Below are 25,145 nucleotides of genomic sequence, written 5' to 3'. Positions count from 1 at the left end.
TGTAGCAGGACAATCACCAATCAGGATCTCATTCGCATAGACTTTGGACTGGCGCTGTGAAAGAATGTGATCCGTGCGATTATGTTTATCTATGTGTATCTAGCGCAGCTGGGCCTTGAATTTGGTTCCGTTGATTGGGTTTTGCTTCACATGCTTAACAGCCTTGGCATATAACTCCGGCGCGTTCACTGCCGTGGCTTTTGCACAGTCGAAATAGTCAACTATGTCATTTCAGGCACGGACACCCACGATCCCAGGCTCATAGGCTGGCTAAAATTTTCATTGATGAGCACGGTTGCCGTTGTCGTTGTCTAATGCATATTAACGCGGATTACTCCAGCGTGCATCATTGCTCACTGCTCAATAAACCGAGTGCGTTAGCGGGTGACAGAAATATCGCTGAATTCGCCTATGGACAAGCGTCATAGCAGTAAGTAAAGACGGCGCTTCGGTCGGCAGCGACGCGGGGCGCAGGCGAAAACGCAGCATGCGTTATATCCGGTTTCAAGTTACGACATACTGCGCCTTCATTATATCCGATGTGTTGTGTGCGATGTCAGTGCACGTTAAAGAACCCCAGGTGGTCGAAATTTCCGGAGCCCTTCACTACGGCGTCCCTCATAGCCTGAGTCGCTTTGGGACGTTAAACCCCTAAATCATATCAAACCTAAATCAAACCGATGTGTTCGCTGTATCCGGTTTCAAGTTACGACATATGCGTCGCTTCCTGGGAGAAGTGTATGATGATGATTGGTTTTTTGCGCCATTTCCTTTCCCCCAAAAAGCAACCATCATCATACACTGCACCCAGGCAGCGACGCATATGACGTAACTTGAAACCAGATAAAGCGAACACATCGGTTTGATTTGATTTAGGGGTTTAACGTCCCAAAGCGACTCAGGCTATGAGGGACGCCGTAGTGAAGGGCTCCGGAAATTTCGACCACCTGGGTTTCTTTAACGTGCACTGGCATCGCACCTAACACATCGGATATAACGAAGGTGCAGTATGTCGTAGCTTGAAAACGGATATAACGAAGGTATAGCATGTCGTAACATGAAACTGAAACTAATTCGAGAAGCGTGAGGTGACTGTGTTGAGCTACAGAGCTCAATAGGACGACACAAAGGCTTTCGCCTTAATGCACGTATGATGACTTAAGTGCTCCCCCGAATTTCTTTTACGTGCCCTACCATGTATCATAATTTTATGCATTAGAATAATCTATTGATTTGACTCGGTGGTGCGGTAACCGGATAGGCCAGCTGCAGACTGAAGGGTGTCTTGGCGAAGCGCGTTTTCGATCACCAGCACGTCTTCGGCATCCTTGCCCAGAGCTTGCTATTGTTCCCACTTAACACAGTTCGTGCACGGGAATGCAAGCACGACCACTACCAATTTCAGTTGCTATTTCCGCACGCATGTCAGAGGGATCAGCGGAGTAAAGAGCTTACCGTAGTATCTTTCTATCTGACTTAATCATAGCAAAATATACACGATTTTATTACATCCTATGACACTTGGCCAAACGGCTACGCAACGCTGCCACAAGCGGAGAGCTTCCGAATAAAATAAACGTGACTTCGGGCCTCGGAATTCGTGAAGGCTGGCTTCCTTGATAATATTTATTCAAGCTTTGATATATTAAGCGACAATACGTTTTTATGCGCCAGATAGCATAAGCCAAGCCAAAATGTGTTTCCTGTTAGCCCTGCGACTCAGTTGAGCTCACAGCGATCATCTGTTGATATAACTGGATCACCACGCAGGCCACAAGAAAGCCCTATTTGTGGGGGTGCTTTATGGCCGACAGGAAAGATTAAGAGCGCATTGGAACTGGAACTGCTAGCCAGCCATATATCTAATGCTTGATATTAACCAATAAAAAGTTTACTCTGCTATGGAGCACCAAGACGGTATCGATATAAGCACAAGCGCGTGGTAAGCGCCAGCATAATTAACGTGAATGTCAAAATAAATGTCATGATTAACGCATAAATTTTATCCATTTGATAACGCAAAGACTTCCTGCAATACAACAACCACGCTGTGGCAGTACGATCGGTAACTTTTTTTTAGTGACCGAAGGGGTGAAAATAGCGGCTATAGATGCAGGCGCGGCAGCAGAGCTGCCGTAAAGGGGCGCTCACATTAGCGGGAAAACGCGCAACGCCGGGCGTTTCCCGCGTGCCGCTTCCCGCCCAAGCCGGTTTTTCTCCCGCGGACAGCCTGCTCTGCCGTCCCGCGGAGCGATGGGTTCGGTACCTATTTTTCCCGTGCCGGTACAGAACAGCCAATGGGCGCCGACCGTGAACCGTGACGTCGGTCCCAGTTCAGTGACCCCGTCGGCGGAGGCGGAGGCTGCGCGCGTCCGGCCGGCCGGGCACTCGGCGGCTGCTTTGCCAGGGCGACGGGAGGGGAGCTAGCAGGGTGCGCTTTCCAGTCTTCTCTAGTGTCACGTGACTATCCCCTTCTCTTTCTGCTCGTTCGGGTCCTCCCTCAGCTCCTCCTCTCTCCACATTCCAAGACAACCGCAGCGAGAAAACGCGCGTAGTGTGAGCGTCATTCCGAGGAGCTGCGAGGCAGCGTCGACGTTGACGCTGTGCCGGCGCGGGAAGCTTCCCGCTAGTGTGAGCGCGCCTTAACCCCGCAGTCCCCAAAGAAACGCCCGCTCCGCGGCGCGCCAGTCGGCGGAAAATGGCAGCGCCAGAGAACGGCTCTGGGTTCCGGTCTATAGTCTCTTTATAGATACAGTTTACAACCGTTGAAAAAGGTCACCACACGGTCTTCACAAATGACATGACGATCAATATACTTACACATTTAGTTTATTTCCAAGATATCCAGGCAGGGAATATATGCAATACATGCACCATAAGAATGCACCACATTACACAAATAAATGTTGAAAGTAACGGTCCGACTAGTTTCCTCGGAGGCATTCATGCGGCCTGTTGTCTGCAGTCAGTCATCCGAACATGTCAGCCTGTACAGCACAAAGGAAAAAAAATAATATAACTGAAAAAAAAGAAAAAAGGAGGACCTGAAAAAAAATCCCACTCATTTCATCTCTACACACGTCATTTACAGCGCAAGGCATATCCTGGCTATCCCATTCTAGAAAGGTAATCTTGATCTTTCGGTATAGTTTTATGGGGTTCAAAGACCCCAGGGTGACTCAGGCTATGAGAGACGCTGTAGTGAAAGGCTGCGGATGATTTCGACCACCTGCGAATTTTTACCGTGCACTGACATTGCATCGTACACAGGCCTCTAGCATTTCGCCTCTATCAAAATGCGACCGCCGAGGCCGGGATTGAACCTGCATCTTTCTGGTCACGAGACGAACACATAACAACTGAGCCACTGTGCTGGCTTCATGATTTCAGTAAATAATTATGACAAATTCTAAGCGGTCTTGACTCTTGATAAAACATTGTAACTAAGACCCATAATCCCTGGAGCACTCTACTTCTCCACTGAATACCTACTGCCACCTATGCAGCTGAGCTCAAAACGATCATCTGTTGATATAACTGAATCACCATGCAGGTCGCAAGAAAGCCCTATTTGTGGGGGTGCTTTATGGCCGGCAGAAAGGATTAAGAGCCCATTGGAGTTGGAACTGCAAGCTAGCCATATATCTAATGCTCTGCATGATATTCCTTAGAGATTAATTGGACCAGAAGACTTCGAAGAATTGTTCCACATATCAGCATTGACTCGCTACGATCAGTTGATAATGCCACGCCCATAAAATGCACATTTAATGCTTCTTGCACAGGGATCCCAACAGGGGAATATTGCAGCATTTATTCTTATGCCCGCTACTGAACAAGCGCTTCAATATTCCCTTGTGAAGCCTGGTACGTACAGGTGCACCAAAATTAAAACGGTTGACGCGAGCGGTGCCAAACTGGTCAAAACTGCACGTCAGCGCGCTCTATCAGGGGATGTGCTGCAAAGAGTGAGGGTGCGTCGGCAGATCCGGATGACCCATCTCAATGACCTGATGCTCGCCTTATCGCCTGCACCAGCGAAGGCGCGCAGCTACCATCACTGCTCGCCAGGGGCGCTTTCAATGCTTCATGCAAGCGTTTATTGTTTGTCCGCATCATGCAGAAATGTAGCCCTTCGGCGGAGTGCGCTTTCTGCTTCGTCAGGAATGGCGCCATTTTCAGTCCGCGTGACCGCCGGGGTTCGCGCTTCACTCGGGGACGAGTTTGTTGCGCTGTGGAGTAAAAATGATCGAGCATAAGTTTGGCAAGCGTGGTAAACATTTTTGCTTGGCTCAATGAAACGCATGAAAAAAGATTAGCACGCATGTATTGGCTGCGTTGTCTTTATGACGAAAAACTGCACGCCAGCGCGCTCTACCAGCAGATGTGCAGCAGAGCGCGAAGAGGCGTCGGCACATCGGGCTGACCCATCTCGATCTGATGCTCGCCTTATCATCGTTTTGGTTCTTGCATGCAGGCACCCTAACCTTACGCTGCTAGAAAAATCAACGAAAGCAACGAACACGCTTAAAGTGGGGACTATTTCAATGAAACAATGTCTTCATCAACAGGCACAGCTATTAAAACATAACGCGAGCCGAATTGCATTCGTGGCGCAAATAAGCGCCGAGTTACATTGGCGTTTTCGTAATGTAGCAGTCTGAGATAAACGCATACTCTGCCTCTCGCACAAATGCTATTGGAGAAATTTTTTGCACTCGTGAGCGGGGTTCATGAACGAGCCACCCGGAACGGAATGTAAGCCATCTCTTGTCGAGGCGACCTTTACTCAGCTTTCAAAATGAAGTGCCCGCAGGCCAGCGGTGGCTGCCAACGGCTCGAATAACAGGGATGGACGAATCCATACGTGTTCAACGAAATGGGAGACAGGATGCAGCTCGTAGGTTCTTCGTGGTATTTGCACACGCTGGCCATTTGCGCAGGCAACCACTTTTATTCGGCCACCACAATTTAAGCATTCCTCCAGCGCCACTTGACCTCAACTTTGACAAACGTCCCGTGCTCCAGTCTATAGCGTTACAAAGCATATTTGGTGAAACGTCGCTGTCTACGACGCGCACCGGGCGAGAGTCTACACGTAACAAGCAAAGCAACCGCTGAATGAACAGCATTCCATGGTCCAGACAGGCGACCACACAAAGATTAAGAACCTCAGAACGTGAGTGTGCGTTTCCGGAGGTGCCAAGTAAATCGAGCTCAAGTCGCGTTAACCCATAGTTCCATTTCGGCCGTCATTCACCGGCTAAGCGATATCTCCGGCCGTCCATCTACCTTGCAAAATGAAAACGCCAGTAGACAGCTCGCCAGGAGCGGCTTACCATCACGGGTTTCGCACCGACTGCCTTTCCGCGCGTTAGGAAAGACATAGGGAACCTGCGCTGCCAAGGTGGCACTGCAACTGTTCCATTCGGTGACTCAAAACTGCCTTTGTCAGCCGCTTGGGCCGCTGCAAACGCGAGAACACATTCTGCGCGATTAGATACCCGCGTTTGGCTGACAGCATTCATTGCCTAGCTTCTCTCGGCGTAGCCCAGATAGCTGACGCACGGCACGTGCGCCTTCGACAGAGCGCGGAGGCTCACGCCAATAAGCGCCTGAAGGTGGCGCGGAAAAGTACTGATAGTACTACCCAAAACTGCTTGCTCTTCTCGCTAGGCAGTGTGTCATGGCCCCGCAATCGGCACCGCAAACTTCAGCGCAAGTTCACCATAGCGGCAAAGACATAAGCGGCATAGGTCGAGAGCCCGATGTCTTCGGCTGCTTATAACGCCGCTCACAAACGAGGATAGGAAGTTTGTCGCTGCGCACACAACCTGTTTTGCACACACAGTTCTGCTTAGAGTGGTTTAGGAAACCACATGAATAAAAAATAATCGTGTAGACTTACCCTAAGTGGGCGATTAAGTTGGATTTCGATGCAAACGTAATCCACGAGTCCGCGAGAAAACACGCCGACGACACCGACACATCCGCGCACACGGTTGTTTGCAGCCCGAATGATTTTCCGCCGTCTCGCGGTAAAATGGGTGAAACGAGAAACAGAAGCCGATTTCACGGTCGTATCTTCACCGCTCGCACTCTTGCTGTGTGTAGCTTGATCTGGTATCTAAGACCACACAGAGCAATTGGTTTGTAAGCTTGAATTCCCCACTCGCGCTTTAAAAACCTTACTGTTTTCGTGAAAACAAAAGCGAAGCCTTACTGCTTTGTCTACAGGTGTCGCATCTCCCATCGAATAGTATTTGGCACACTTCCCGAATAATAATTAGAAAGTTGCATAGCATAGCGTCTTTATTACGTGTGTTCATGTTTAGAAAACTGGTATAGGCGACAACATCGTGTCATCGGCTCCGAAGCAGCAGGTGTATGGGGAGGAACGAAGATATACTGGCTTTGTGATTGTTGCCTCGCAGCACATTTGCACGTGAATGCAAACTGCACAGGCGTCAATTGCAGATATTAATCGCGCAGAGGACCACGACATTTTGGACTCTTCTGTTTCTAAGACATGGGCACATACTTGAATTCTCGCACCCGTCTTTCCGCCTTTATTTTCAGGACTTTTCAAATGAGAAATGTAGAATCGCTGATGAAATGTTTCTGAATTAAGCGCGTTGGAATGTAACGATCGAAGGATGGAATGGAATTGTCTCGAGCAATTACTTAAAGGGGCTCTGAAAGGGGCTCTAACAAAGTTGCTGTATGCTTGGAATGTTAAAGCACGCCGCTTCACGAATATTGTCCAGAAAAGATGCTTTATTGCGCTTTGTAGAAACAGTTATATGTAGTCAAAATTTGAATTTCAGCGTCTTCGCGCCTTTCCCTCTCCTCTCGTCACATTTTGCAGGCTGGAAGGTCGGCGCTCCTCCGCCGGCCCCGCCTCCGGGGGAGAGCTTCCTGACCCGCCGGAGCTACGCGGCTTATTGGCCGCAGCCGTGGTAGCTGCGTGACGTCTGAAAGAATCCAACCAATAGTCATCGCTCAACATGTATACGTAGATGCGAGCGACGGAGGAGGGTGCGGGCATGAAAAAGCCGCCGGGAAGGGATCGCCAACTTTCGCGCGTGATTGTGGGTCCTCTGCTGCTTGCAGAAGTGTATTATTTGCCTCAGGTGTTCATGACAACACAATGCACTGATTGAGCAAGTTGATGTCCTCTCCTCGGAAGGTGTTTCAGAGCCCCTTTAAGGGAGAACGTGTTCGTTTGATGTAGTACAGTTTGCGGGTATCCTTACTTCAGGAATGGCTGCCCTTTCTCGGTTTACCTGTTAGCATGAAATATTATTGAAATATATTTACAATATACGTCACATGAGCTTTTCAAGGCTTCTAAAACAATATACAGGAAGGCGTTGCATTGTCCTTACACAATAATATGTTTTTAATCCCCGAAATAACGAAAGAGGTGGAGGACTCTAGCCATACTTGCGGTCGCCCGATGCAGTTTCCCTCATCATGCAGTGCAAAAAGATATTGGGATTTTTATAGACTGGTCTATAGACTACAGACTATCTCTAGACTTATAAGGCTGTAGTAGGCATTATTCTATAGACCATCTATAGACAAAGAAATGAAGGCCGTTATAGACAGAGAGAGAGAAAGACGAACGCAAAGGCAGGGAGGTTAACTATAGGCGACGCCCAGTATGCTACCCTACACGTGGGAAGGGGAACGGAGGGAGAGATAGAAAGGGGAGAGAGCAAAGGGAGATCACTTTTCCACATGTCCGTTGGCCATTACTGGCTGGGTACACAGGGCACACAGCCGTTATAGATTTAGGTTATAGTCTATAGACTGTCTATAGCCCAAAGGAAATTAAGACTGTTATAAACTTACGCTATAGATGGTCTATAGACTGTCTGCAGACAGAATGAAATTAAGGCGGTTATAGACTTTAGTCTATAACGGTCTATAGAGCGTCTATAGACAAAAGGAAATTAATGGGGTTATAGACTTTAGTTTATAAGTAGTCTATAGACGAAAGATAATTAAGGTGGTTATAAACTTTAATTCATACAGTCTATAGACTGTCCATAGACAAAATGAAGTTAAAGAAGTTATAGACTTTAGTCTATAGATGGCCTATAGACTGTCTATAGACATAAAGAAAAGTCTAAATGATGGCTATAGTCTATAAAAAAGTCCATAGAAAGTCAGCAGACCACTCTTATAAGGGTAGCTTCACGTCGTCATAAAGCCTGTGACATTCGCATGGTTTAAATAGAATACGTGTTTTGCAATAACCAGTACTTTCGCCGAGCGTAGATAGCATATGTGTATTATGCAATGAAACTATAACGTCGGAAAAGTGTCCACAGAATTTTCAGAAAGCCTACTTGGCTCATCTAGTTCACGTGGCTTGCCTGCCAAACGTAATATCTGCGAACAACTTCTTCGTCCTTAACTGTATCTTTTTTTTCCACAAAAATTGATAACTATCGCTGACAAATTTATTGACAAATTGAGGCTGTTCTGTTCACCATACACAAGCCGTAACTATGGCACTTACTCGCACATTCATAAAACCAGCCCTTTTCTATATCATACGTGAAGGCTCTGTTTTGTTCTGGAAAAAGTCAGCCAGCGCTTTGAATTCGTAGTGGTCGAGGACCTGGAGCAGGGCTGGCACCTTGCTTTTCACATTGGTTCCTTTAAATTTGTACACGTCGATGTACAGGTCGGTGATCATGCCTGTGCGGGAAGGAAAACAAAAATATGAAGAGGTTCAGCGTTTGACCCCATGAAGTTGAACTGACATTAAGCTTGAGCTGAATTTGCGAATTTGAACTAAATACAAAAGATGAAATTCAGTGTAACGCGTGTTCGAGGTTACATAATGCATACACCACACTTAGTATTGCATGTTACGTGAATGTATTCCATGTACGAGGTGCTACCCAAAAGTTCGGGGAATTTAAACAGTGCTCGTGAACTGGGTGTACTACGCCTTTCTACTAGTGCATACGAGAATCATTTATCAATGTGCCGACAGCTGAGAGGACGCATAGTTTCGTTTTGTTCGGTTTTGCAAAGGAATGTTTTAGTGATTCGGTGCGTTTCTTTTCATAGGAAACAACGGAATTTAAGGAGCGAGGAATGTGAGTCAAATTATGTGCCGAATTTAACAAAACTGTCGTAGAAGCTCACTGTATGCTGTAGATATCTATCGGATCTAATTTAACAATCCAAAAACAAACATTTTCGCTGTACAAACACTACAAATATGGTCTAACGTCTGTCGACAGCAATGAGTCTTTCGGACGACCGCCAGCAAGGAAAACACCGAACACAATAACAGAGGTTCGTGAGGCTATCCTTTCAGATTGCAGGCGAACTGTCCACGACGTTTATGATATTGTAGGACAGTCATACAGAACAGTTTCGGGACAGTTTTCTGTACAAACACCCAGGAAATTGAGAAAGTGCAAGTTGTTTCACCATGCATACATCACTCGTTGTTCGACACTTCCTGGCTTCGAACAACATCACAGTACTTCCGTACCTGCCCTGTTTACATGAGCTTGCCACGTGTGACTTGTTCCTAACAATGTAACTGAGGCTGAAGAGGCGTCGGTTTAACACAGTTGAAGAGATCCAGTCGGAATCGCAGGATCTCCTCAACGCAGTCGCAGTTGGCGGCTGACACGGATGCGTGGTATCATGGGAGAAATGGTAGGATCGGTGCATACATGCTCAAGGTGACTATTGGGAGCAAACAGTATACAGACAATCTTTTTTTTTACGACTGAATTCTCGGCACTTTTGGGCAGCACCTCGTTCTTGGAGCATGAATAAAAAAATTAAGACAGAGTAGATCTCCACCGTAAAGCCTCTCCAGATGACACGGTTGTCTCTTGAACTCTGCTTCCAGCTCATCGCTTCGTGCTAGTATGTCCTGGTATTCGGGTGCCAGGCAGTCCACGTTTCCTTCGTAGACCTTGAGATCCTGCATTGGAAACACGTGAGAACCACGACGGCTTGCGAAAGAACAACGATGGATAATTACCGTTGGTAGAGCGGAACATTAATTGTTAACCCGTTTTCCTGCATTGCTTCCAATAATGGCCACTTCTAGGAAAGTCGCAGCATGCAGTTCCCAGGGAAGTACGTATTCTATCTCGCTCAAACATTTTTCAAGAACTGTGAGAGCGTAGTATTACCAATCTGCTGACTCCAAACACTCAACTGCAATTCACAAAGCTATTTTCACTTAAGAATGTGTCTTGATTAGCCTAAGGCTAGGAAGCTGTCCTGATTAGCCAGCCAATGAGTGCCAGCGCGTCACCAGTCGTTGTAACGTGCGAGCACCTCAGTAAAACCGGGCCCCGTTCGGGTGACGTCAGTCATAGCTTCCATAGAGCTAGACCGAGCGTAGGATCGGTGTTCAGAAGAGATATATAAACTGGCAATGGCACTTATTGATTCATTTGTTTTCCCTGCCAGGAATTTCGGACAGCTCCCAGCCAGTTCCGCAAAGCCTAGTGGCCTATCATTTTTTGTTGTGCAGCCACTCGCTCATTCTATTTCCTTCTTACGTCACGGATGATGCCAACACGATATTTTTGGAAGGTCAAAAACACGCGCTACATGGTGGCAGCCAAGAGAACTATAAGCACTTGTCCCGAATCCCGGGTAATGTTGGAAACGTGCTGAATGACATTTTCGGATAAAGCGAGTGCTAGAGTGTGTACAGGAGAAACAGGAAAACCAACCAGTACCATTTAATATTATTGTAGATATTAAGCAATATCTTCTTAGCTAATTAAAAGTTTCGAACAAAGGTGTGCTCCGTATTTCCGTATTGCTAACGAACTGGCATCCGCTTGTCTAGCAGACGACTCCACTTCCCACGCGACAGGCATCATGCATGTTTGATTACCTTCAGCGCTTCCACGAGTTGGACCTTTTTGGCCAGTATCAGCTGGTGCTCGAGCTTGGGGTGAATCATTCTGAGAGTGTGCGTTATGCTGTCGTCATTTATATCTGGAAAAATGCGCCTGTTACGAGTCGGTCATGTTCTGACGCCCCCCCCCCCCCCCCCAAGAAAAAAAAAAAGGCAGCATGGCGTGCGCAAGGTGACACAAACGAAACAGAGAAGGGTAGGGACATGAGGGGCTCGTTATGAAATATATTTTAAGGGAGCCCAGCAATCACCGAAACCAAGAAAAGAATAAAATGAAAGAAATGAAATCAAGTGTAAAATGAAACGACATGAAGGTGCACAGAGGCGTGCGTAAATATAACGCAACCTCTGGTTCGAAATAGGCTCCTTTTGCCAAGGTCTTCCTCTGACATCAAATAGAGAAAAACTCTGCAAAACCGATGGCAATCGCAGGCGGACTTATCCAAGCAAATTTGGTCACCAGCGCTGCCTTTCTGTGACAAAATAGGAAGAAACAATATCACAACTGGCAAACTCACCGCATGAAATGTCCAAGCTGATTTTTTTTCGAGTTGCCTGCTTTGCGAGGACATCCTTTAGTATCGAAATCGTAGAAATATTGTCCGATTTGAAAATGGCTTCACCACGCCTAAAAGAGAAGAAAATACGCGACAGTTCGTAAGCCCTCATCGAATAATGATACTTGCGTTGGTCACCAATGTTTCAAGTGTGAACCAACTTGCACAAAAGAAATTTTAATCAGGTTATGACAAACAGATGATGATGAATGAATCAACATTTATTAAGTCCGAAATGTAAGCTACTCTTTGCATGCGTATCTGCAGAAGCTATAACCCTCCTTCAATAGCCTGATCATTGAATTCTGCATAAAATATGTTGATTTACAAAAAATAACAGTTCGAACTACACTTTTTTGGGAAGCGGCCCTTTTTATCTCATTCACGCCACTGGCTAGTTGTGCAAGGATTATGTAAGGGAACATAAATTACGTGGATATTGAGAAAAATGGCCTCTATAAGCATTGACCTCATTCCGATAAACATGATTTCTACGTCCATATCTGATTCATGCTTGCGTATGTAGCCATCATTGAAGTATTGTCCGCGACACAAACACAGGGCAAAGAGCACTTCACCTTGTACACACTGTGTCTTAACGGGCCCAAGATACCAAGCTATAGTACCAGGGCCTGCACCGAAGCGTTATACTTAACCTTAAGGCACAATATGCGTTTGTAATGCTGTACCTCACACCTTGCACGTGGAATTATAGGTGCACATTACTGTGTTGCACCAACCATAAACGCGAAATGCAGAGTTCTTGCGCAAGGTTTCTTGGTCATCAGCAGTGTTGACGGTCATAGCAATCGAACGCCAAATGCAACGCGTATGCGTAGTAATAAGCAAATCTCTAGATGGCTGGCTTGAATCCACTAACGTAACTAAGTGGCTCGTTAAAGTGTGCCGGTGATTACATCGTTCCAAATGCTTTCATGCCAGGATAATGCTTTGCTGCCTCCGACACATGACGCATGCGCATACATGTAGAAGCAGCTGAGCACGGTGCCCAGGAAAGTGGAGACGAAGTATAGCGTTGCCGAGTCCGTTGCCGGAGGCCTCTCGGCCACCTCCGGAAGGGTCAGCACCAGCCAAGCGTGCATCTCCGCCATGCTGAAGGAGCCGCGAAGTTTCAGCTCGTTCAGTGGCCTGGGCGGTACGAAGTTAAACAGTGGGCCTGAATGGATCTCTTCACTCGCGTCATACGTAGTGCACAAGTACCTATTGTAAACTTAAACTGTTACGTTTATGAGGGTTTAACGTCCCAAAGCGACTCAGGCTATGAGGGACGCCGCAGTGAAGGGCTCCGGTAATTTCGACCACCTGGGGTTCTTTAACGAGCACTGACATCGCACGTACAGTACACGGGCCTCTAGAATTTCGCCTCCATCGAAATTCGACCGCCGCGGCCGGGATCGAACCCGCGTCTTTCGGGCCAGCAGCCGAGCGCCATAACCACTCAGCCACCATGGCGGCAAAAAAAAAAAAAGAACTGTTACGTGCATCGTAAGCGCCTTTTATCCACGCCTTGCACTCTTTCTTAGGTTTGGTCCCTTTAACTCTGCCCATTCGTTTGTGCAAAGTAGCCAACCGAACCTAAGTCTTAGTATGTGACTGCCTTCACTTCACCGCTCCGAGGCCGCCGCGGTGGCTGAGTGGTTACGGCGCTCGGCTGCTGGCCCGAAAGACGCGGGCTCGATCCCGGCCGCGGAGGTCGAATTTCGATGGAGGCGAAATTCTAGAGGCCCGTGTATTGTGCGATGTCAGTGCACGTGAAAGGACCCCAGGTGGTCGAAATTTCCGGAGCCCTTCACTACGGCGTCCCTCATAGCCTCAGTCGCTTTGGGACGTTAAACACCCATAAACCCAAACTCACTTCACCGCTCCTTTTCTTGTCACAAGTGTCAACATAACATGCAGTGCAACGAGCATAACTATGTGCAGTCTTTGCCAAAAGTAGCCAGGCAATGGGCTTCGTTTCTTAGCCACGTAGTGGAACACTTACGTCACGCCTTAAGCTCTAAGTGCGTGTCAGGTAAGAAGAACCCTTGTCCTCACATTTTGAGACCTTTCGGACTTTAAGGATGCCGTAAGGGCTCCATTACGTTGCCTGCTTACCTTTTGCAAAGGCAGCACGAACGGGCACATGTCACTGTTGTTTACATAATCGCGCGAAATATATTCGAAAAGAAAGAAAAGTTCTGGGCGTTCGTCCAACATTGATGACGCGATGCGAAGAGTTTCGAGAGCAGGAATAAGATGGTCTCAAGCCACGAAACACGAGTGAATGACAAGGCAACACAGTGTCCTACTTTTGTGCTTCCTTTCGTTCCTGAAGCTTAATTTAGGCACTAATTGAATTTTACACCTAAATCACAGTGTCTGCTGCCCCAATCGGTATGGCAAGTGGGTTATGAATGAGGGACATCCTCTTGCGTTTAGAGGAAAAGAGGATTCTGCAATAGGACCTCTGCAATAGGATTCTGCAATGGGAGCCCTCCACTACGGCACCCCTTTCTTCCTTTCTTCTTTCACTCCCTCCTTTATCCCTTCCCTTACGGCGCGGTTAAGGTGTCCAACGATATATGAGACAGATACTGCGCCATTTCCTTTCCCCCAAAAACCAATTAAATTGAATTAAAATAGGACCCCCCGTAACATGTAATCAAGTATATACGTAGATTAATCAAATTATTTTCGCTGGCATTCGCATGCTGCGGAAAGTTTGTACATGAAAGCCTGCGTTCCAACTAAGCGCTACAAGAAAGCCGACAAAGCAAGCAAACAAGCAGACTCAGTTTTTAGACACAAAGTGAACAAGGGAGGGGAAAGCCTCGGGGCGCTTGCCAACGTTTCGGCTAGAGGACTTGTCTTCGTCTGGGCAAAGCGTTCATCCTTTACCATCTACTTGCCCTATGTCTCTACCATAAACTAGTTTCTGAAAGTCAAGTTTAAATTAGAAAATAATTAACTCCATTACTGTGGTTCTAACCTGATACGAGTAGCGCAGTCACTATGAGGTAAATAAGCTTACCACGTAGCATGGCCAGAGATGAATAAATGCGCTAAACAACGGGTGCTTGAATCAAGTTTCTAGTCAACGGACTGCATAAGACGGACGGGCGTTCTGAAGAATCTAATCGAAGAAGTGTGTATCGCATTGCAAGGCGGTAAATTTGCGATAAGCACCTGTCTTCCTGCACGGAGTGGGATCGCCGGTGCAGGGACAGCGGCCGAATCTGGTACTCGCACAGCCGACAGCACTTGGGCTGCAGCTGGGGCGTGACGTAGGCGCGCAGCACCCCCTGCTGGCCCTCGATGGTGCGGATCTTGACCTCGAGCCGGGACGTGTTGGCCTGGCAGCGGAACGTCGCCAGAAGGTAATTGCCGCTCGTCTGCACAACGCACGTGCAGACCATGCAGTTTGCGACGGTGTCAGACAGTATTGGTCAAGATAATCCAACCACTCTATTCACAGTATGCACACACAAGCCTTTTACTTGTAGCGAGAGGCATATACTGTAAGCGATAAGAAATGGATAAAATGGACTGGATGCGGCATTTAGTTATCACGGTGAACGGTTAGTCCCTAGGAAGACTGATTAACTGCCTAACTAAAGTCTTTTTGAAGTCAGTTTCTCAGAAAGTAACAGTAACTTTTTACGAAAAAAAAATGGTTGTGGCAGCGAGAGAGTCCACAAAAGGCTAACCCCTTCATCACTGGTGGCCCTTTTTCACAAGGATGGGGAAAGTGTCAGGACAAGGACTGGAAAGGGGTTCCTTCCAAGGTGTTCCTTGTATTGAAATTTGGCGGCCTATGAAAAGGTACCTTTTCTCATTTTAGTATATCACACGCTAGCGAGGATAGCGAAGCCTGAACGCTATATTTTTTATGTGGTTTTAGATATTAACTTGAGAGAAACACAAAGTAAACATAGCGGTAAGTTGTTAGTGGCCTCTGGGTGAAAGAAAAGGAACAATGGTCAGCACTCGACCACCACTCATTCAGCATCGTGCGCTTCGTTAATTAGTCGAGTTTGTGTGGGCGCTTTTTGTTAGAGTACGATGATTGACGGATTCGGTCCCGGTACTGTGATCCTGAAACTTCAATTTTGCAATCGTTTTTACGTGCACTTGATTTGAAGCCATCTCTTATCAATCTTTCTTTTTTTTTCAATACCCTCACTATGGCGTTCCTCATTGCCTGAGTCGCTTGGGGACGTTAAATCTCCCTAAACCATAAACCATAAAATTTAAACCTTTTCTTCTCTCTAATTTCTCAGTTTAGTGGGCCAACTTCAGTCTCACGCGACTTCCGATAATTACCAAAGTATAATTAAGCTCAAAGCGTTGCTGGGAGACCAAGCAACAAATGCGTCTACCCGGTAACATTACATGGAAGACACAAATCTTGGTAAGGAATGCGTGAGCCTTGCTTTCGCGAGCTAGTAGAGACTGTGAATGTGGGACTTGGCACGTTGGTTTACAGCTAAACAACATGAGGAAATAAAAAAAAAGCGCTAGTTTGGCTGAGTTCATTTTTAGCCGGTCCAGCTGGAAACCCGTAGTCGTCTGACACTCTCTGGGCATGCCTTAGAGCGAAGTGAGAATGACTTTCTGAACGAACATTAGAGAGTTTTAGTTTCACTTACGTACAGAGTTCACGTACGCAAACGTGAGAAGTCTACGTAGCATACGCGCATGTAGTTTCAAACCCTTTTAGTTGCACGTACGCGACAGACGCCGCGCGTTCTTCTACTGACAGATGAAGACACTGCTGTAGCCACTCTAAGACAAGACGAGTCAAAGCCAAGCCAGTCGAACTGCGTCGGAGTGCTGCTTCGTCAGGCTTAACAGCTGGGAAATCGCCCTTATATCTAAAAAACAAAAGCTATTTGTCCCCTGAAACTTTATGCTAGGGTAAGAATGGGCAAATCGAAGGCAAATACAACAGTTTGGAACACGATATCGCGTCGAGGGATTAGCGACGAAGCTGTTATCGCTGTGAAGCGGCGGGCAGGGCGCCGCCATGTTTGTCAACGTACGTACGCAAGCAACGCAAAGACCGCAACGTAAAAATCCGAATCTCACGTACGTACGTGGGACTCGCGCATACCCTTTGCGTTCTGCGCATGCGCACTGGTCACCCGTAAGAGCTCTACGTACGTGAAGCCTCTACGTACGTGAAACTAAAACTCTACTGTCTGCTGCAGAGATGAGGCACCGCTGAGAGCGAGCGCATTTCAGATAGACATAGTTCGCTCGCATAAGCATGCTTACTTGGGGGTCGCATGACGTGTAGCTGACGACGGCAGAATTCTTGTTGCTGTCCAAGAGGTCTACAGGCACGTTAGACTGCATGCGCAAAGAAAAGTAAGAAAAAAAATTGTGCATTTCTCACCGGCATGATTTGCATAGAAACATTTCACCTTCACTTATAGCCTTCAGGAAAGAAATCATGTTCGCTTAATGCATCACATACAGTGTTGGCGGTAACGCGTTGCAAGTAACGGCGTTACCGGTAACGCGTTACTTTTTCCGGTAACTTAGTAACGTACTCGTTACCATCTGGGAACTAACGGGTAACGTACTTACGTTAACATTTTTGGGTAACGTGACGTGTCACGTTACTAGTTACTTTTTGTTCCAGTTGCCCCCCACTACGCCCTCTCTTTTTAGAAAAAAAAGCGCAGAGCACCTCAAGTGATGTTGCAAATAAACAAACAGGTGCTCTCGATCACTTTTTTGTGGCTTGCAAGCATGCCAGAAAACACCTGCCCTTGACGACGCACCCAACCAAAAAAAAAAGACAGAATAGCCATAAAGCACGAAACACGTGCACGAACACGCATTCACACACTTACCTTCACCTACCTCCACTTCCTGAACCACTCACCCACCCAACGCTTTGCAGAGTGGAAGCATGCCGAGCATTTTGGAACATCACATTTTTCAGAATTACTCTAAATTTGTTGACAGTTCAGTGATGTTTCCTTTGTGAAGTTACAATTGATGATGGAGTGTCATTTTGTGTTTAATGCCACATTCAGAAGATGGCTTCATCATGTGCCACACAGTTAGAATCCAACACATGCAACTCTACAGGCAACTTTAGGCCACTATAACATTGCTAAGGTCCTGCACATTTGTGCAAAGTAATCTCGTTAAATCAGGATTTCGCGTAAAATGGTTGTTTGGGCTAGAAGTTATTTGTGAAATATGAGCTTTGTAAAATTGTTGTCGTGAGTTCATCCGGCGAAGACGCACTAATTAAAATTTATGGCCATGCAGTAACGGCAAAGTAACGCGCGGTACTTTTTTTTTTTGGTAACTGTAACGCGTTACTTTTTTTTGTAGGTAATGTAGGGCAGTAACGCGTCACTTTTTTCTTAGCGTAACGAGTAACGTATTTAGTTACTTTTTTTCGGTGACGCCTACAACACTGATCACATATCCGCAGCAACATGTGCGTATGTATGATACAAAATGCACATAACAAAATGGCGGCCTTGCGCTGTGACCAGACAAACAGTCTCTGCAGCGTACTCACACAACCACGAGGTATAGCGGGGATGGTTTGGAAGAAGGGTGTGTGTCGACCCCATGGGAGGGTGCAGCGTCGGAGTCAGCGCAGTGATTATGCTAATATGCGAGGATTTACTCCAGGATTACTAAAAATGGAGTGCGGAGCGTCGTATGATGCACCCTTCTAAGTTCTAAATGAGAAACGTAGGCCCCGACGGCACTGTGAGGGACAAAAAATACTTCAGTAACGTTCGTAGCAGTTACTTTTACACACGCGACAACTGAAATATAGATGAGGAACATGTGTCAGCACCCATTCTATTGCCCTATCCGGCAAAGAAAAACTTTTTGAGACCTGCCGCGCGTTTAGAAAATAACAAGAAGCGGACTTGCTTATAGTCATCATCATCACCAGCCTGATGATGATGAATGCAAGCAATTAAGTCCGCTTCTTGTTATTCCACATTCTTCCACTGTCCCTCTGTACCTCCTTCCCCCTTTAGAGTTTTCGCCATTTCTCTAAAGCCAGCTGCAGTAATGAGGTAAATCAGAAGGACATTACGTCTCGCCGTGCAGTGGCGTCCATCCAACTATAATACAAGACCGTTAACTCGAAGCGATGTTGGCTTCTCGAAGCATACAGAGGTTATTTACGTACCGGCCAGACACTCTTACTACTCTTATATTCATTCACCTTTGGTTCCGGCTCAGTTTCGCCAGTCGCCCTGATCACGACTTGACTGGCATGGAGAAATTCCACCCGCGCTACAATATGCATTTACAATGCGGCACAATGCAGCACAAAGCAGCACAATGCATTTAACTTTATCTGTCGAATAAATGAGGGCTATTGTGGTTTTAACTAAGTTAGTTTGTCGCTAGCTTAGAGGTACCGCTGCAGATCTGCTTGAAAGACGGTGGAAATATTTCTCTAAAATACTAGTCACCCCGTATACGCAAAAACACTAAAACCACTAAAAAAACACTCAAGAGGAGCACCAGGCAAGGCGACACAACTTTCTGTTTCTATTCATCGCATGTTTACACGAGGCACCCAGGAGTTTTGATTGGGAAGAATTTGGACAGCCGTGAATGGAAGACACCTAATTGCAACCACCGACCTAAACACCCAATGTAGGACGGTGACAGTAAGCATTCATATGAAGAGAACTAAATTTTAGCAGCTTGGGAAAGCAGCGATGGTTTACGATAGCCAGTGAAGTGCTGGAGGTTGTAAAATAATACATATATACAGAGCAAGTAGTGACCCATGTTCCGACCACGACAATGAAGTAGTTGGGCGAGCAAGAATGGGGTGATGGGTACTTTCATGGCATAAATGGCAGCCTACCAATATTCCTCAAGAAAACAAGTATATAATAGTTGCACCTTGTCAGTTATTGGCTATGTGGTCGACAGGGGGAAGGATAGCGAAAAGGCTTGAGATTAAATCGCAGGTGGCGGCGCGTCAAGATAATGCAATGAAGACGATATAGATTGAGTTAAAAGACAGGAAGGGAGCAGAATGAGCCAGGGAAGAAACGCGAGTTAAGGATACTTTAACTGAAATAAATAAAATGAAATGAACATGCGAAGAACACGTAATGTAATAATAATAATAATAATAATAATAATAATAATAATAATAATAATAATAATAATAATAATAATAATAATAATAATAATAATAATAATAATAATAATAATAATAATAATAATAACTGGTTTTGGGGGAAAGGAAATGGCGCAGTATCTGGCTCATATATCGTTGGACACCTGAACCGCGCCGTAAGGGAAGGCATAAAGGAGGGATTGAAAGAAGAAAGGAAGAAAGAGGTGCCGTAGTGGAGGGCTCCGGCATAATTTCGACCACCTGGGGATCTTTAACGTGCACTGGCATCGCACAGCACACGGGCGCCTTAGCGTTTTTCCTCCATAAAAACGCAGCCGCCGCGGTCGGGTTCGAACCCGGGAACTCCGGATCAGTAGTCGAGCGCCCTAACCACTAAACCACCGCGGCGGGTGACACGTAATATGGAGAACAGATAACCGGTGGTCCCTTAGTGCAAAGGAATGAATTCCGAGAGAGAGCGGGAGAGAAAAATGAATGGAAAGGCAGGGAGGTTAACTAGGCGAAGAAAATAAGCGTAACAGGGGGAGGCAGAAATCGAGGAAGTAGATGATCTAGATTGGGAAGTCCGAGGGCACACAGTGGTCGCAGCTGGCACAGGACCGGGCTAACTGCGGGACAGTGAGAGAGTCGCGTGTCCAGCAGCTGACGATAACGATGTTATTCAGTGGTACCTTCGTCCTTACGTTGAAGTCGTGTCCCAGACAGTTACACTGAAACCATCGAGATATGTACCAACTATCTCAGTTTCAACGATCTCTTGAACTGATACCTCCACGACTCTCGAAAGGTAGCAGAAGGTGCGTGATCAGAAATTTTTGAAGTGTGTCTTGAGTACAACCGTCCGCCAAATGCAGCCGAAACAGGTACTTCTGGTCCTTAAAAGTTTGCAGCTATACAGAGAGAAAGGTTAAAATACAAAGCATTTTAAGACTTCCGGTGTATTTGGTGCGCATAATGCAAGGCAGTAAAATGAGCGGAAGTTGCTGTCTGTGCCCGGAGCTGACGGCGTTTGACGTGTAAGTAAGGGCTGTGCCCGAATCCTGATGACCTGACCTGCAGTACGACTGTGTCGATGGCCGCCTGCAGCTGGATGGCCAGCGTGTACGAGGCGTCCTGGTGGTGCAGCACGAACGAGTCGTCCACAGCAAAAAAGGGCACCGTCGAGACGGCGCCCTTCTCCGAGTAGGTGGCCAGCTGGTAGAGCTCGCGCTCTCTTGCCACCTTCTGCTCCATCTCCTCCACTTCCTCTCTGCGAGATGAGGGTGTGTCTGCATGCAGAGCAGACTGCGACACAAATACCCCCCCCCCCCAACTGTTTTTGAAGCGAAAAGCTTCACTACGCTAGGCAAAGCAGTCGTCGCGTAGGCCGGAGGATGACCTTGAACGACCTTCAGCCCAACCACGTTAGCCTGTATGACCATATGTGGTAAAGTTATGGTGTCGAAACCTTCATCCCTGACCTTGACCCATGACCTTTAGTTGATCTTTTACCTCCGACCTTGAGTTGACCTTTGACACTGGGTGACCTTTGGGTTGACCTTTATCCTTAACATCCGATGTGGCAAAGTTACGGTGTCGAAACCTTCATCCCTGACCTTGACCCATGACCTTTAGTTGACCTTTTACCTCTGACCTTGAGTTGACCTTTGACACTGGGTGACCTTTGGGTTGACCTTTAACCTTGACAACGTCCGATGGGGTGATGTGAAAATTTAAGCCCCGTGATGACATCCGGGGGGAGGGGGTGGAATGTCGTAAGACCATGTGATTCCACGTCATAGCCACGTGATCGTGTGGGTATATATAGAACGGCTGTCGCGAGCGTGTAGTGGAGCTGCCATGGACGAGCCTCATACGCTTAGCAAGTGTGCCTGCTTTTCGCTGAATTCCAGGGTTAGCTGAGTTAAGCCACTGCCATCTTTTTTTCTATGACAGTCTTATCAACGCGGTGTGAGCGCAGGACAAACATTAAAAGCAAGATTTTGGTGCGCATAAGAAGGTGAAAACATTCCAATTAATATGTTCATAATTGTACCTTACAATGTTCCACAGTTACCTCACAGTAAAAACTTGAAGAAAGCTGGACATTATTATCATAACGCGCGAATCACCGACAGTTAGGCATAAATCTGCGCGAAACAACACCCAGTTTTCTCACAAATAGATCTTCTGAGGCGAACGGGAGGGGAAGGCAGCAGTAACGAAAGAGGAAAGGGGTCACCCTTGAATAAGGTAAACCATATGATAACTAGCATGGCAACAACAATAGCAATATCAATAGGAATAGAAATAGCAAGGAAATGCAAGACACTTCTTCTCAACCCTGTCTGTTGTTTTTACGTGCTCTGACTGAGCGGTATTCCCTATTACGGCGTCGTTAATGAGACTCCCAACCGACAACTTTACCGAAGCATACAATTTTGCATTGCATGAGAAAAGCGTTCGATGTAAGGGTATTGAACGTGTAGCGTAGTCAAAGCGACATTTATCGAGAAGGCGCGCTTTTCTTGTATGTGACACGGGTCTATTTCCCATGGGTCTAGATAGAGTCGCGAGCGACTGTGGTCGCACCCCTGTAATTTGTAGAAAGCTTTCTTGTCATAGTGGTCGATCGACACGCGAAAAACCAATTAATTTCGTTGCCACTCTTTCTTTCCTTTTTTCCCCTCTGTTCCCTTCCTCACGTATAGGGTAGCCTACTGGGCATCGCCTAGTTAACTTCCCTGCCTTACCGTTCTTCTGTTTCTCTCTCTCTCTTTCTCTCGCCTGAGCACTCTCACCTATCCAATAATTAGGGGTCGGACTTTTCAGTTGAAAGCAAAACGAAAAAAACAGATAGAAGTACGCAGACTTCAATTTTAAAAATTCGGTTTTAACCGAAAAAGGTCGCTGTAAAGTCGCTGCGCATAACGCCGGGCGTTTTCGGCGCGCCCGCTGGAAAAAGAAAAAGAAGAGATTTTTCTCGAACTCAAGGCGCGCGGCGCCGTCGAGCGCGTCCCAGCGCACGACCCTGGCCTCCCTCTCCCGGCGACCTTGGGGGGTGAGGCGACGTGCGAGTACAGGCGGATCGAGATAGTTCGAGCACTATTGAGAAAACTGGGCGAGAGAGACGCAGCTTAGCGCGCACTGCGCCGCCTACTCCCTTTCTCAACGTCTCCTCCCGCTGGTCAGGCGTCGCGAAGCGAAGTATGTATAGGCGCTCCCCAGCTTTCGGGAAGTCGCCATGTGCGAGCAGTGAGTTCAAGTGTTACTTGTGTTGCTTATTCTGTCAGCTTCGGTAGCTGAGTAGTAAGTATTGAGGTAGCAGTGGTGGCTGAGTGTGAAGTTATTGACATTTCTGTGTGTGAGTGTGTTTCTGCGTGTTGCTAAAGTGTTAACATAAAGTCCAGTTCCTCTGTACTTCCGTGTGTCATCCCTTCGTCCATCGTCTGCAGGTCTCTCTGCTACCCGTCCTACTCCAAATCAACGTCTACCTCGAAGAAGCGAAGCGAAGAAAAGGATGCGATCTTTAACTGTTAGTATCCTTGACAAGCACAGGACTTAAACTCAGTCCAAATTACCAAAGTACGGAGATAAGGGCATGGTAAAATGTTAGTACCGTTGGATTAACCCAGCTTAGCGCTTTCATGCACTCCCCTTTACTACACACGCACCTGCATGCAGACCGAGAGGCACCGCCTCCTCGCTGTCTGCTAGTGAAGTGATGTTTATTCGTTATCATCAACCGTTTAGGGCAGCTACTTGATTGAGTAGGCTTCTCCACTACACGTTAGGACACTTACGCAAAAAATTAGCATAAACGACACGAAAAAGGGTCATGTTCTGTCTACCGCGACGGGTCAGCGACCGTAATAATAATAATAATAATAATAATAATAATAATAATAATAATAATAATAATTGGTTTTGGGGAAAGGAAATGGCGCAGTATCTGTCTCACATCTCGGCGGACACATGAACCGCGCCGTAAGGGAAGGGATAAAGGAGGGAGTGAGAGAAGAAAGGAAGAAATAGGTGCCGTAGTGGAGGGCTCCGGAATAATTGCGACCACCTGGGGATCTTTAACGTGCACTGACATCGCACAGCACACGGGCGCCTTAGCGTTTTGCCTCCATATGAACGCAGCCGCCGCGGTCGGGTTCGAACCCGGGAACTCCGGATGATTAGCCGAGCGCTCTAACCACTGAGCCACCGCGGCGGGTTCAGCGACCGTATACCTCGCTGCCATAAAACGCAGACCTCGTGATGCCCCGCCCTCTCGTTCAACTACGCGCAAAAACTTAACGCTAATGTGAAAACCCGGTTTTTAGATGTAACTTATACTCGCGTTTTTGTTTCACACCGACGCTTTTCATTTCCGCTACTTTATTTAATTGGCGATAGCACTTCCTCCTACAAGAACAGCTGTAATTACGACAATCTGCGCGTTAATTACTGGTAGAGAGACTGCGCCTGTCAATAAAATGGCCACGATAAACTCTAAGCGATTTTTTACCGCAAAGAAATACCACATGTAACTTTCCAATTCTAGAGGCCCGTGTACTGTGCGATGTCAGTGCGCGTTAAAGAACCACAGGTGGTCGAAATCCCCGGAGCCCTTCACTACGGCGTCCCTCATAGCCTCAGTCCGCTTTGGCACGTTTAAACCCTCATAAACTAAGCTTTAGAAAAGAAATTGGCATTTGACCCGTAGAAAATATCCATTCGCAGAAAAAAAATCCGAGGAACAGCTTTCTGAGAGAGAGAGAGGAGAGAGAGAGAGAGAGAGAGGAGAGAGAGAGAGAGAGAGAGAGAGGAGAGAGAGAGAGAGAGAGAGAGAGGAGAGAGAGAGAGAGAGAGAGAGAGAGAGGAGAGAGAGAGAGACGGAAGAACGGAAAGGCAGGGGAGGTTAACCAGGCGATGCCCAATGGGCTACCCTACACGTGGGGAGGGGAACACAGGCGAAAAAAATTAAAGAGCGGCAACGAAATTAGTTTTTAACTGTACATCGACCACTATGCCAAGGGGACAGAGGGCGCTCAGTTAAGCATCAAAGAAATCCGCCGAATTTTTAAAAAATAAAAGCCGAAAACTCCAACCCCTACTGGTTACTTATGGCGCACTTCCCAGGATAGCAGCTTCCCTGTCACCCCCCCCCCCCCTTTCCCCTCGCCCAGATAGCGCTCTCAGTGACTTGCATGATAACTTTGCAGCTCTACTTCTAAATTACTCCTGCATCAATTGACACTTGAGTCTACATGCTTACTGAGAGTGAGCTAAGGGTTGTCTTCACGGCAGTGCAAGTGCGCTATGATAGGAAGCAAGACTTAAGAATGCGGCTATGTTTTGAAATAATTTTCCTCAATGCTGGGGACGTGTGAGACGATATTTCTATGATAACTCTTGAGAACACGTACTTTAGCTTTAGTATCTTCTGCGCTGACTCGGGCGATATGAGGAGGTAGTTGGGGTCCAGCCTTTTCTCGGCATGCTCGGCAGACAAACCGAAGACCCAGCCTGAAAGCAG

The 25,145-nt window shown here is 46.9% G+C and overlaps 1 protein-coding gene across 1 annotated transcript in view; it reads right to left on the bottom strand.

Annotated features, from left to right (window-relative positions):
• Positions 1-2,814: 2,814 nt before the first annotated feature.
• Positions 2,815-25,145, bottom strand: part of LOC144128960 (BBSome complex member BBS7-like) — a 28,637-nt gene continuing 6,306 nt past the window's right edge. The window contains exons 8-17 of the mRNA XM_077662796.1: positions 25,036-25,135; positions 20,693-20,888; positions 16,762-16,836; positions 14,671-14,876; positions 12,466-12,630; positions 11,443-11,552; positions 10,901-11,004; positions 9,844-9,967; positions 5,909-8,712; positions 2,815-4,232 (exon numbers count right to left, since the gene is read on the bottom strand). Of these exons, the coding sequence (XP_077518922.1) occupies positions 8,558-8,712; positions 9,844-9,967; positions 10,901-11,004; positions 11,443-11,552; positions 12,466-12,630; positions 14,671-14,876; positions 16,762-16,836; positions 20,693-20,888; positions 25,036-25,135 (1,235 nt within the window). The 3' untranslated portion in view covers positions 2,815-4,232; positions 5,909-8,557. The remainder of the gene's footprint in view (positions 4,233-5,908; positions 8,713-9,843; positions 9,968-10,900; positions 11,005-11,442; positions 11,553-12,465; positions 12,631-14,670; positions 14,877-16,761; positions 16,837-20,692; positions 20,889-25,035; positions 25,136-25,145) is intronic.

This window comes from Amblyomma americanum, chromosome 4, assembly GCF_052857255.1.
Source record: "Amblyomma americanum isolate KBUSLIRL-KWMA chromosome 4, ASM5285725v1, whole genome shotgun sequence".
Taxonomy (NCBI): Eukaryota; Metazoa; Arthropoda; class Arachnida; order Ixodida; family Ixodidae; genus Amblyomma; species Amblyomma americanum.
Note: the sequence above shows the minus strand (reverse complement) of the source record. Positions and strands in the feature narration are given on the sequence as shown.